Source organism: Anopheles cruzii, chromosome 2 (genome assembly GCF_943734635.1).
Source record: "Anopheles cruzii chromosome 2, idAnoCruzAS_RS32_06, whole genome shotgun sequence".
Lineage (NCBI taxonomy): Eukaryota > Metazoa > Arthropoda > Insecta > Diptera > Culicidae > Anopheles > Anopheles cruzii.
In genome coordinates, this window is record NC_069144.1 from 54,880,606 (window position 1) to 54,894,359 (window position 13,754).

A 13,754-nucleotide genomic window follows, 5' to 3' on the forward strand; every position below is an offset into this window, starting at 1 on the left:
ATGACTTCAATGTTTTCTATTTAACTCCTTCTGCACCTCTTCATCTAATCAAACCAGGTTAAAAATCGACCGACCTCTCACTTATATTTTATTTAAATTATGTTTTGTTTAACACAGACAGAAGCCAATCTTTTTCACAGTATTGGTTTACGGTAGCGATGGGTGTGTTCCAGTTGGAGGGCCGAGAAAACTTTTGCCGACTGAGAATCAATACGACGGACACTGACTATGTAAAATAAACTGTTGGACTGTGTCATTGATCAGCACTTTCATGCACGGTAACTCCGAGCATGAACGTTGCTCCAGTGATGGAAGATAGAAAAAATATTGATCCATCAACATTTCATCATACCGTACCGGTCAACAATGGTTGTGTGACCATGTCGTAAACTTCGACAGTGAAATTCAAATAATAGTGATTCCGGTCCGAAGCCACGCCCGAGAAGTGGATACAGAATACAGTTCACTAGAAGTTTCATTCGTTCCGAAGCATACGGAAACTGTTCTATTTGATATCGGAACGGAACGGAATAAACCGAATATTTTGTTGAAAGAAATACTGTTTCCAGTTTATCAGTTGTTTTTAGCGTCATTGGAAATCATTTCGAATTTATTCAATTCTTTTTAGCCTGAATCTCGGCGACGGTATTGTCGACAAAGTAATTCCACGACGACTCGAACTGTTTCATGGCTGCCTCCTTCTCTTGATCGCTCATGAGCGAATAGTGCAGTGAGTTGAGGGCCAGCTTCTTCAACAACCGCAGGTCCTGGTGCGCTGAAGCTACGCCCAGAAAGGCGATATAGAAATCATGACTCAGTGGAGTGGCTCTCCAGAAAGATGGATCGTCCGATGATATGACCAGCGGGAAGTCGGTGGAAAACAGTTCGTTGGCCGGGTGGTTCCGGTAATCGTTGACCAGTTTGAGCACTTGATTCGACACCAGGTTGATCTCGACGCAGATTTTACGCTTTTTGACCTCCTCCAGTAAAAGGGGATGCTTCAGCAACGCATAACCGTGCCCGATTCTCTTCGTGCCCAGCAGAACTGCATCAATCTGGCAAAAAGTAGAACAAAAGAAAAGAGTGAGCCGGTCAAGGAGAAGTCTTTTTCCGCTTGTTAAGCTTACCAAATTTTCATCCGTCGACAATCCGTTCCAGTTCGTTTCGCCAGCGTGGAACACGAGGTTGATGGACGGCGGCAGGGCGAGCAACTTGTGGACAAAGTCTAGCAGCGGTCGGCCGAGGTCCTCCTGACCGACCAGATCGAATCCCACCACATAACTGCCATGTTTTTCGTGGAGGTCTTTGGCTATGCTCAGATACTTGTCTATCGTTTGGTTGTCCGCCAGTCGGTGCGGTGCGTAGATAAACTTGGTACCGGCGAATCGAGAATGTGTTTTCTTGAACTCCTCCGTTACCTTAACATAGATTTGAACCACTTCCTCGGGTTCGTAGGTTTTGCCATCCAGATCATAAAGCTGCCCATTTGAAAAATTGTGAAAATGTCATTCAATGTTCAACATATTCTAGAATGTTCAATTTATGACACTATTTCCTACTCCTACCTTTGGCAATATTCCTCGAAATTCAAGATACATCACGTTATCGTCGTAGAACTCTTCTAACGCCTGTCGGAAGTACCGCTCCCAGACGGGCTTAAATGTGACTAAGGGTTCCAGCGCCATGAACAAAGCAGCGAACCGCGACCAAACGTCGTTGATGCTCTTGTAAGCTTTGGTTGGATTCTCATCGTACAGTGTAAACTGCTGCTTAACGTCTTCGTCATATTTGATGTTGCCTACCCTTTTCCGAACGTCGGCCACCTGCTCCCAACCATCGCCCGCAGGAGCAGTGCGAGAAAAGCGAAATTCGGGCCCTTTTTGACGTGAGAATTCACCACGCTGCCAGAGGTGCTCCTGATAGGTGGCGTTCAAGATCGCCGCTGTGCTCGCCAGAGCGGTATCGTGGGCGTGCAGTACACCTCCTTTGGGCAGCTTACAGATGAGTTTAAACAGGGGCGAAGTGTTGATCTTATCGAGCACCTCGAAGATATGACGGGCCGGTGCGAACATCAAAGGATTCTTGAAACCTTCAGTTAGTTCCATTCGCTTCAGGGACATGAGGTGTTCGTTAACGATCTTTTCTTTCTCGTTCAGAACAATGTCTGCCCCGAGCGCAGTGTTGGCCTCTTTCTGTACCAGTTCCTGGCGCTCCCGGTGATACTGGTCAGGTGTCATTCGAGGGTTTGAACTTGATTGCGCTTCACACAGAGTGGAACTGATGAGCAGAAGTACACTCCAGAGAAACATTTTTTAACCACGTAGACTGCAAAAGAACTACAACGTTATGGCTATTTTTAGAATTCGTTTTAAGCTAAATTTAAAAGATGTTCCTAACAATTTGTTCCAATAAATTGACAGAATGGTTGGTTTCAAAGCCCAAATCATGGCCTATGTTGATTGACGTGCGCAACAAACCGTCGCTGGCTCCGATCATAACCGGAGGTCCGAGCAATTGTGAAATGACGTCGAGAACAAAACAGCGGCATCCGTTGCCAAAATCCGTCAATCAAAGGCACTCGACACCATGCGCAACACGCACGACATTTCACTTTTGCGTTTTGGAGTTTTTGAATCGTGGATACATCAAATCAAATAGATTTTATTGTTTATGCTTTTCTATAAAGCATGTCTTTTGTCATAACAGTATTTACCTGCTTAATATTGATAGTAGCTAGAACGATTGATTTGACTTGGTGGTTTGACGTGAAAAACAAAATGCTTTGCTTTTCCGGATCAACTCAGTGACCTTCTTCTCAGTTCTATGGTGTTCTGTCTCGTTGTAACGAAACTGCTATCGTTCACGGGAGTTGCTGGAACACGGACACGAGGAATATGACGAACTAGCACCCGCTGCTGAAAACCAACTAACAACCCTGTAGACCGTGCAGCCCTTTTATGGATCGACCGTTCGTGGACGAAGGTGGTAAATAAAAACAATATTTATCTACAAACATTTCTTCATAAGAACAACACTTACGGTGACCGTTTCATAACTCATGGAGCAAAAGCCAAACACCAGCAATTGTGATGTGAAAAAAGCGAGCAGCATGATGATGAAGCCCTCGCGCGAAGGGTCTTGGGAGTTGTTCGAACTCTTGGTGATGCCTTTGTTAATTTTAACGATAAATTTAAAAGAAAATCATTTTTTTTCTCAATTGGAAGCATTCGACATCACTAGTCAGTGTTAGTGATGTTGGTGCAATGAAAGAGAAGAATATTTGTGAGTGCAAACATTTATTGAGAACATGTTGTCCTCGGTATAACGGGAGCTTCGAAGAGAGAAGCACTATCCAACAATATCCGTACTGGTCATGTTTGTCGTTTATAGATTATTTGTTCAACATCTGTTCGACGGTTAGGTTGATGAAGCTGTTCCACGCCAACTCGAACTGCACCAAGGCAGACTGTTTCTCAACGCCGCTCATCAGTGAATAGTGCAGCGAGTTGAGGGCCAGCTTCTTCAGTAACCGTAGGTCTTGGTGTGCGGACGCTATTCCCAGGAAGGCGATGTAAAAGTCGTGGCTCAGTGGTTTCGCCCGCCAGAACGATGGATCGTCGGAGGATATCACCAGCGGGAAGTCGGTGGCAAACAGTGCACTCGCCGGGTGGTTCCGGTAATCGGCCACCAGTTTAAGCACTTGATTGGAGACGGGATTAATTTCAACACAGATCTGGCGACGCTTAACCTCTTCCAACAGTAGCGGGTGCTGCAGAAGCGCATACCCGTGGCCGATTCGCTTCGTTCCGAGCAGAACGGCATCGATCTGAGAAGGAAAACCGAGCCATACGGGTTCAGATGTTTGCTGTAAATTCGCTCGGGTAAGCTTACCAAATTTTCGTCCGTCCGCATTCCGTGCCAGTTCGTTTCGCCCGCGTGGAACACGAGGTTAATGGACGGTGGCAGGGCGAGCAGCATATCGGCAAAGTCTAGCAGCGGTCGGCCGAGGTCCTCCTGGCCGACCAGATCGAACCCGACCACGTAGTGACCGTACTGAAGGTGCAGCCTTTCCGCGATACCGAGGTACTGTTCGACCGTTTCGTTATCGGCTAGTCGCAGAGGCGCATAGATAAACTTGGTACCGGCGAACCGAGGATGTGTCGCTTTGAACTGCTCGGTAATGTTGATGTAGATTTGAACCACCTCCTCCGGAGTGTATGTTTTATTATGCAAATCGTACAGCTGCAATTGTGCAAAGAATATACATATCTTCCATTATGATCGTCAATGTCTAAATGTATTGATCGTTAGCTCTTACCGAAGGCAGTACTCCGCGGAACTCCAGATACATCACATTATCTTCGTAGAACTCTTCCAGTGCCTGCCGGAAGTACATCTCCCAGACGGGCTTGAACGTTACGATGGGTTCCAACGAAAAAAACATGGCTGTGAACCGTGACCAAACGTCGTTGATGCTTTTGTACGCGTTGATCGGATCCTTATCGTACAGCGTAAAGTGTTGCCGAACCGCCTCATCGTACTGACCGTCGCCCACCCTTTTCCGAATGTCACCCACTAGCTCCCAACCGTCGCCTGCAGGGACAGTGGTAGAAAATCGGAAATCAGGTGCATTCTCGCGAGAGAATTCACCACGCTGCCAGAGGTGTTCCTGATAGGTTGCATTCACGATCACCTCTGTGCTCGCTAGAGCGGTATCGTGCGCGTGCAGTACACCTCCTTTGGGCATCTTGCGGATCAGCTGAAACAGGGGTGAAGCTTCGATCTTGTCGAGCACCTCGAATATATGGCGTGCCGGTACGAACTGGAAGGGGTTCTCGAATCCTTCGGCCAGCTCGGCTCGCTTCAGCCCCATCAGGTGCTCGTTGACGACAGTCTCATTCGGGGTGAGGACAATATCAGCCCCGAGAGCATGGTCGGCCTCTTGCTGCACCAGTGCCTGCCGTTGCCGGTGGTATTCGTCGGGCGTTGGCCGAGCAGGCCGGTCGATGATCATTTTCGCTTCACACGTGGTGAAACTGATTAGCAGCAGCGCGCTCCAGATAAGCATGGTGTTGACGCTAAAAGAACGAACATACATTACAGTCTCCCACGGTTATGTCACAAAACGTTGTGTGTGGTGATAAAGACGAATGGTACTGAATGGCGCCCCATTCGTCACATAATTTAGTGCCAAATTTTCAATAGTATATTATTCGAAATTCTATCTTATCAGCCGCTCCCTGTATACCGGAGCACCAGGCAGCACGTGACTACGGGAAGCTGCGGCCCATTAAAGCTGACAAACTTGATCGCAATTTGCTTCGGGAAACGAATTCGTGGCCTCCGTTGATTGTCGCCACAAAACTCCACTGGCACACGCTGATCACGCTGACACGAGAGCACCGCAAAGTTGTGGAACGCGGTCACCCAAAAGTCGTCAATCAGCGACTGTCTGGACACTGCACATTCCACCGTTTTTTTACGGCCCGATTGTTTCACAAAGTCTCTTGCCGTTTGGTATGGTGTTTACGTTCACATACTCGCCCGAGTTGGAACTAGATCAACGGAAACTGTGCTTCGTTTTACCTGTGACCGTGGTGACGGCGGACGATGCTATTTCAGTGACTTTTCACCTGCAGCGGACACAGTTTCCCTCTGTCGCACCAAATGACGGATGGCGCGCCGTGTCCGTGTCGCACTTTGATCTCCAAAAAGGCCGCGCTAAATCGCGTGTCGATGCCGACGGGTCGTGTCCAAAAAGTCAACGATTCTTCAGAGGCTTCGGTCCGCGGGTTTCGAACGTCACACCAATTGCCACCGGCTGCCGGCTATGTACTGTTGAGCCGGGCCGGGCCGGTCCGAGATTGAGCTGCACCTCATTGATCTCGGACGGTCGCGCGGCCTTATCAAGTGTGGGGACTTGTCAGTCGAAAGCGGGATCGTTTGTAGTGACCTTCCTTCTGTCTCCCTCTCTCGCACTCTGTAGAGCGGAGATGATTGGGTTTCGGCTGCTAGCCCCCGAGCCCCATTTGCCGGGAGCCATTGCTTGTGTGCGTCCCAGAATTGATGTTGGTAGGTGGAAATGATTGATTCCGTTCCCAATCAGGGGGCGACTCGTGACTAGCCACGGGGCACACGCCAGAGGCACGAGATTCAGTGCTCCGCTTTGTTTTTCGAATTCGTGCATTCGAAATCTTCAATTTCCGGTCCATTATTCACTGATTCAGACGTCAACATGAGCGACTGTCACTTGCGCATTGACTGCGACACATCTATTATTTTGATTTTCTTAACTAACGTGTTGTTCATTTGTGGTCCACCTTCCGGCTGCCTTCCGGTTGCCCCAATCCCTACTGCCAAGGATACATTTAGTTTACAATGAATTACTCATGAAACCGCACTGTCCACCAAGAGTGCCTCCCTGTGAGTGACCAAAACTAAAACCCTATCGCCATTAGAGCTGCCCGGAAAGAGTGATGGCCGCAATCGAACGATAAATAATTAATCCATTGATTATCACTTGCTCATTTGCACTGCGCGTCCATGTTGTGGTAATGTTTTTGCTCAACTCGATTGCCCAGTCCCAAATCCGGCGTTTCGGATGAATCCTGATCACGAACGCGGTGCCGAAATGCTATTTCGACGCCACAAACGGCAGGTCGCAGAAGGGTCCACAAAAACCTAAAATTGACACAACACTCATGTAAAATCACCACCATCACCGAGCCGAGCAGCTCCGGCGGCAGGGCTGGACCGAATGAAAGCGACCAACACCGTAATTGATTTAGCAATTTGCTTTCGCTTTATTGATGACCAGTTTGCCCACGGGGCCAGCAAGACCGACGAGGTTGACGTTTCCATGGGCCTCATATGCGTTTAGCTTTTTGGGTGGGGTTTGCCCTAAACCCGGCGCTGGCCAAACGCCGGGGCTTCAAAACGGGCAGCAGATGTTGCCGATGTCGTCCGGATTGAAACACCAGCCGGACGGGAAGCAGATGACGTTCAGGGTCACGAACTGGATCACGTCGGTCTCGGTCAGACCGAAGGTGCCCATAAAGTGGCCCAACAGGTTGACGGAAAAATCCTCCGGTTCCATTGCGTCCTGCGGGTAGACAGAGCGCGAGAGAGAGAGTGAATGAAGCCGGGAAGCCGGTGTGCATTGGTAATATGATAGAAAGCTGGTGCGATAGTCCTTGGCTTGGCAGGACCTACCCGACGCTGGAACCCGGCTGAAGATGTGGAATGGTTTGGCAAAAACGCTGTGTCCGATGAAATGATGATGGAACTTATGACGTATGACGGATGGAATGGGGTCGCCATTTTTTGGTTTGCCTTTTTCCCGGCCCCGGCGACTCAGAATGGACAGCAGATGTAACCGATGTCAGCGGTGTCGATGCATCCGGAGCTGTAGCAAACGATTGAATATCGAAGGAAGGTGGCAGTGGCGGCCGCAGTGTCGTGGGACACCGTCTGCACCGGATGCAGCAATGGCGCAGGTTGATCGGGTCCTCCCGGAACACGTTCCGACCGCGGTAGGGAACGGGCCTTAAGAGTCGGCACGGCAGCAGCTTTAGTCTGCGGATGAGATATTTTAATGAAACTCGCCTGCTGCTTCTTCACTTCGTAGTGCCGGCCGTCGAACGTTCGGGCCGGGTTGATTGCTTTTCTTCGATCGAACTGCCGGCCCCCGTAAATTATTCCGTCCGTGTGCCGGTATGTTAAATGAAAAATCTTTATTAATCAACATTCCATCATGTCGCCGGTCAGACAGCATTCGTTGGCGAACCAAACACGCCAGCCATCGTCCGACGTCGTGATGAAGTTGGGCAGCAAAAGTCCGTAAGAACACGTGTCGTTTTCGAATGCAATAAACGATTCGAGCGATTGGCTGGGTTCGTTTGGTGGGATTTTTCGTTGTTCACCATTCGATGGGGCAGTGGAAATCTGGCGTATCAGGTGGCCTGTGCAACCTGTTGATTTAAAGTGCGGCAGGTTAAGTGTGGGTTTCACCGAACGTGTATGAAATATGGCTTAGGGTAAGTCTTCAATATTTTCAAGCATCCCCACTCGTATCTCCAGTCGGGAGCCTTTGTTCTCTGGCCGTAAATGGGAAGCCAGGAGCACAGATATGAATTACTTTGGCCATATTCTACTCTTACGGGAGGGAGAAAATTGGCATCAAAACCACACCAATTCGACTAAATGTCTGCCCGTGCCCGATGGAGCTACGAAATTGGCTGGCCGAGACACAAGTTGGTGTTGCCAGACCAGACTGGAACTTCTGGTCACACAGCCTGCACATGGATCCTGCCCTTCCCACCGGAGGCACGATTAAGTGGAAGGATAAAATTTCCGTACGCTTCTCAAGACCTAGCAGGGCTCCACGAAAAGGGCACCCATTAAAAGACCCGACTCTTGGTCTCCGGGGCTCCGGTGATAGTTGCGGGCCAAGTCGGCAACCACCTTACGCTGCCTTCAGGTTCTTATGGATTGAGGCGAAATTAATTTATATTTAAATTTTCATCTCACAACCACCGGTAAGCGGTGTGGAGCGGCCAGATCGCTGCATCGGGTGCTTTGTGCTTCGGCAGCATGGCGCGGCTTACGGTGTTCCGAAGGCTCGGACGGGTTTGGGTGCAGCTTCTTTTACGTCACCATTTTTGAGGTTCCTTGCTCCGGAGACCGTCTGGTCGCCATTTTCTTCCTGGCGCCCACCGACTTGTGCGCCACGGGGGGCCGATTCTGGCGTCGTTCCGGTTTTATGACCCACTTCTTCGGAGGCTTCGAGGCTGCTTTATCAGAACGGCAAACCCATCCCCGTTTCGGGCCGCGCACGGAACCTTAATGAACTGTGCAAATTGATTTGCGTCGAAGCGGGTGCCACTCGATAGAAGCAGGCCGCACAAACTTCGTTTCTCTCCACCAGCGCCAGAGCCAGAGAGCCGTCAGGACGTCAGTTTAGGACGAATCAGCGGGACGGCGGACGAAGATAAGGAAATTTATCGAAAACTTTCATCCCGCCACGCTCACTGCTGGCTGCTGCTGGTGCGGTCAAATGGCAGGATTAATAGGGAGCCACTTGGGTTGCTTGGGAGGAGCTATTGGTTTTATCAGTTAGCAAACTTTGGTCGTCCCGCCCGAACACCCGGCCCGAGAACCCGTGGAGGTTCGGTTCGGAGTGTCTGCGAATGTCACCGTCGTGCTTTGGTTTTACTTGAGTTAACCTATTTCTTCTTCGGGCACTTCACGTTCTGCTGCTTCAGACATCACTTTGATTGCAATCTTTGCATAAAAGCATATTTTTGACTAAAGCCACTAAAGAATTCTCTCTCGGTGTTGGACTTAAGAAAGGGCTTTACAAATGAAATTAATCGCTTCCGGAGGACTTTTCGTTCCTATTGAGAATCGCGAATCTATTCGTTGATCGTGATTCATCTGTTGAAAGATGTGTCCAGCAATCGCGCGTTAAATTGGAATCCACAAACAATGTGTACGTCATTTCTTAAATTAGACATACTCATAGATTAACAGAATAATCATCAAATGAACGAAGGCCATCGGGACCTCTTGTGGATGATTTTCGATTGATGAGATTACATTAATGAAGGCTTTTTGTATGTCTATGTTAGTAAAAACAACATGTTTTCAATCCCATACCTCGATTTCATTGTTGTTTTTCTGTTTCTGCTTCACTGATTCAGAAACTGCAAGGGCACGATTCTTCTATTTTTTTTATGAAATAGTTTGTTGCTACCAAAATGATGCATTATGAAAATAATCAAATTTGTAACTATTAGCTTAAGCAACAAAACCGTAAAATAATAGAGGAAAATGATTATTTTACGTCACGCCGTTAAGCTAAGCGTCTGAAGTGAAGCTGCCTTGATGTTTCATTCTGGCCCTCCACGATGAGAAGTCCTCCGAAGTCGACCAATACGTTGACTTCGGGCGATATGACATTTGCATAAAGGTTGACTTTGAAAGTTTGCGAAAGCGTAACGTGCGAAAAGGGGTTGCTACGACTGTCATTAATTAAAACTGACACCGGGCCGACCGGGGGGGCACCGTGTAAGATTTAGACCGGGTCCGGGGAGCCAGCTTTCTTCGTCCGGTGTAATTGGCACCAACCAGGAACCTTCAAACCGGCCCGTCGACGGCGATATCGACAAGCTCGTTAGCACATTAGTGTCTCTTTGTGGGACCGTAATTGAGTGGCAAAATGCATTTTCCTGTGCAAACTTCCTAATTGATGATGAACGATGACGGGCCCGGGTTTCCGGGGGCTTCGTTCCGGGCCGACACGAAAGGCGACACCACCATCTGGTCGTCCGTCTGTCGCAGGCGAGAGCAGTGTTCTCTGGTGGTGCCACGTGAAAAAGTCACGGCCTCAAGCCTCTTAAAGCCCAAGCGCTGGGCCCCGGGTGCGTCGTAATCCTGTGGCTGTAACTGATCGACATCGAATCTTGACCTATCGCACCCGGAAACCGGAGCCAACTGTGCAACCGACAGCCCGAGTGGCCTCCGAGGATCCGGGGTCCGGTTGTTCGTAGGAAAATATTATCCAAAGAATTGGCTACGGGATGATATTACGGTGGGCGGGATGATGTGCTGGTCACCGTCACCAGAATGGTACCCGGTCGAGAAACGATTAGATGGGATCGAAGCCAAAGCTGGGCCAATTTGAAGCGACGTCGGTTGGCAGGTTGCAAGCCAACTCACCTGATGGGTGCTGCTGAACTCAAAGTCCTTTCCTGTGCCGGGCGTGTAGTACGGTAGGCGCTGTCCTAGGGCCTTGTCCAGGTGAAACTTGATGAAATTTTCTCGATCTGTGGAAAGCAGGGAGATGGTTTGTGTGTGTGTGTGTGTGTGTGTGTGTGTGTGTTGGGTTAGCAATCCGATCGAATCCTTATAATGATTGATGGCCCCCTTTTCATCCCCATCCAACGGCCAGAGCCGAGCCACACGGTGCCACTAATTAATCTTAGTCCGAGAGTAATTTTCTCGATGTTGATGTTATTTCATTTTTTTTCTGATAAATTTCAAAGAACTTTTGCGTCACGCGTTTGCAGGAGTTGCGTTCAGCCAGCAGCGCTAATGATTTGGCGCGATGAATCAGTGTTCCTTTGGGGGGGATTCTTTACTCCGTTTTCCGCTCGTTGGAAGCGAGTGATTTGACGCTGGTGCAGTGTTTGAAGTACAAGTAATGAAAGAAAAGCATTGAAAAGGGAACCAATCGCAATTAATGACGCGAATGAAACCAAGCTTGAGTTCAGCTCGTGTCCAATGACCCAACGAGGTCTTGAGTTAGATTTAAAACTAAGAACGATAACGAATTCGCCATAAAAAGAATCGGATTGGATTCGGATCCGATTCGGATCTTCAAAGTCTGTCGATTGTCTGAATCCTTTGAAAGTCAGAAAAACGCCTAAATATATGCAATCCAGATTATGAGTCATTATTGACTCATCTACCTTGGAGTTAGGTAAACATAGTAAGTAAAAAGTAAACAAAACATGGCCTGATTCCGTTCCAGTGGGACTTTCGAATATCTTTCGCCATTCACAACGTAATTTGTTGGGCAGGAATCGATGAGTCAGACAAGCACGTGAAACTGCAGTGAGCGATAATGGGAAGATTAAGCGGCCAGCACTCCCCTGGCGGGGAGGCCACCCCACCGTCTAGTGGGTGGGAAAAATGGTGCGCCCCATCATAAACTAATTATGATAATAATTTGCAGAGAGTGCGCTGAACAACAAATCATGGCCTGTGACATTTCTACGACCTACATTGATGGCACCCAGAACGGAGAAACAAGTACTCCAGACACAAAGGCGAAGGTTGCCGCAGCTACTTTATTGGCCCCTTTTCGGAACCCCGCGAAGCACTTGCGGCAGCGTTGTTGATTGGTTGATTTCCAATTAGACTGTAGCTGCATTCTCGCCGGATGCAATCGCTACCGTAGGCGGTAGCATAAGAAAACTAATTCCTGTCCCGGCTGATGATGAGCTCACATGGCTCACGGCCGGGGCGCTATTGAAACATTTCCCGGGCGCTGCACTGAACGGTGGTACTTAAAACTAATTAAAACGATTCCAACTTTTTGGTGCTGCCGGTTTTACTGCTTCGAATGAGCAGTATCTTGCCGTGGCTTCCTTACCTTCCGGTGCAACGGCGTCGAAGTAAGTCTGGGCGGGCGTCGACAACAATTGGTCTCGGGAACGGGTGGTTGCTGCACCCGTGGCGGAAACTTTACCCAACAAACCGACGGCGAGCAGAAGAATTGTTCCGAACTGACTCGGCTGTCGGTCCGTGTGGGCACGTGCCATCTTCCACATCCTGTTTGCTGCTGTCTTGTGTGTATCAAAACACGCTCTCTAGTGCGAGGGCCAACACTCGGGACACTTTTTGTCGCTCGGTTCGTCGATTAACGGATGCCGATAATCGTTAGCCCTTTTTCGCCGAAAGATAATGAAGGCTACCGAATCGTTTCTTTCGTATGGCACAGCCGAGAACCGAGAAAAACTCACGCACACATACACACAAACACTTTCCCAGGCCTTTTCACTTCCACGATGATCGGTTCGTGTTAATTGCACACGGGTTCCAGCTCGAGTTGGAGTCGGCTCGGGGAATGGCCACCGATAATTGGCTCCTTCGCGAACGGGAGGCTTGGGGTAAGCAACAACAACACCACTAATTGGCTTTTAGTTTCCGGCACCCGAGAACCCGAGAGGCGCCGAGTAGGCTCCAACGTTGAAGAAAGAAGCGCAACTACTTATGTTCGGCCACGGAGCAACAGGAGCACAGGTTGTTGACGGTACGCCGCAAAGTGTGCAATTGAGGCTCATCGACATGCCAACCTGTTAATACACCGGGGCCCGAACCACACACACACACAGACAGACGCAAAACACGATAATCGGTGGCCCCGCACGGGAGGAGTAGCATTGATATGAGATTTTATGAGCCCTCCTCGACGATATCATATTGATTCGCACCCACCCTTTGTTTATTGGAGGTGCCATAAAGTCATTAATTACCATTGGCGGCGGCGGCGGCGGCCATCCGGGGCAGGTCCTGGCAATGGTGTGGTGCCAATTAATGGCAGCATACCCTTCCGCCACTAGCCACGGCCCAAATCAAACGCTCGGTGGAGGACAAAAGAAAGTTCGACCACACAACAACGGTACGAGGCGTTAAACCGGAAGCGGCGTATCGCTCTGTCTTGTTAGCCTTGGCGCGAAGGTGATCGGATCAGAGATCCGGCTTCCGTTCAATCGGGCGAAGGGTCACCGTCGCTGATGATTGGTGTCTGATTTATGGCCACCGTTCTCACCTTTTCAACGGTGCCGATAAAGCCTGTGTGCCGGATTTTAATTAGTATTTCATCAGCCAGTTTAGCACCCCAAGGGACGAGCCCTCTCCGTGGGATACTAAAGTTAATGGCGAATAAAAACCGTTACGACGCGCTCGAAATTAAAGCCGGGCTTTGGTGCGATTTGGTGTAGTTAGTTTCAATTAGAGACGTGTTTCCAATTACTATCATGCATAAGTTAAGGCTATAATTGCTTCCTATTGCATTGCATTTTTAGTTGTTGCATTACTGTTCATCCAAAGAATGCTCATTAATCGATGGCTAATTAGAGCACCAGCGCTGGCAGACTTGCAATGAGCTAAATGCACCGATTATTACCACAAATGGTAGACAATATGTTTTTGGTTAATATAATAATTGTAACACTCACCCAACGCGT

General features: G+C 49.0%; 3 protein-coding genes across 4 annotated transcripts; all 3 read right to left on the reverse strand.

The window, feature by feature from the left end:
* Positions 1-592: 592 nt before the first annotated feature.
* LOC128268885 (adenosine deaminase 2-A-like) lies at positions 593-2,910 on the reverse strand. 2 transcript variants are annotated; one of them, XM_053006177.1, is made up of 4 exons: positions 2,714-2,910; positions 1,566-2,325; positions 1,128-1,478; positions 593-1,055 (listed from the first exon to the last, which is right to left on the reverse strand). In XM_053006177.1, the coding sequence occupies exons 2-4, from the start codon at positions 2,307-2,309 to the stop codon at positions 615-617; spliced, it is 1,536 nt and encodes a 511-aa protein (XP_052862137.1). In that variant the 5' UTR covers positions 2,310-2,325; positions 2,714-2,910; the 3' UTR covers positions 593-614. The 2 variants fall into 2 exon arrangements, with proteins under 2 accessions (XP_052862137.1, XP_052862136.1); XM_053006176.1 differs by having other exon boundaries at positions 1,566-2,336.
* Positions 2,911-3,389: 479 nt separating this feature from the next.
* Positions 3,390-5,068, reverse strand: LOC128267009 (adenosine deaminase AGSA-like). Its single transcript, XM_053003799.1, has 3 exons — positions 4,319-5,068; positions 3,892-4,242; positions 3,390-3,826 (listed from the first exon to the last, which is right to left on the reverse strand). Exons 1-3 carry the CDS (start codon positions 5,066-5,068, stop codon positions 3,392-3,394), a joined length of 1,536 nt encoding a protein of 511 aa, XP_052859759.1. The 3' UTR covers positions 3,390-3,391.
* A 1,863-nt stretch (positions 5,069-6,931) lies between these two features.
* Positions 6,932-12,335, reverse strand: LOC128267010 (uncharacterized). Its single transcript, XM_053003800.1, has 3 exons — positions 12,158-12,335; positions 10,720-10,826; positions 6,932-7,102 (listed from the first exon to the last, which is right to left on the reverse strand). The coding sequence occupies exons 1-3, from the start codon at positions 12,333-12,335 to the stop codon at positions 6,932-6,934; spliced, it is 456 nt and encodes a 151-aa protein (XP_052859760.1).
* Between the last annotated feature and the right edge of the window lie 1,419 nt (positions 12,336-13,754).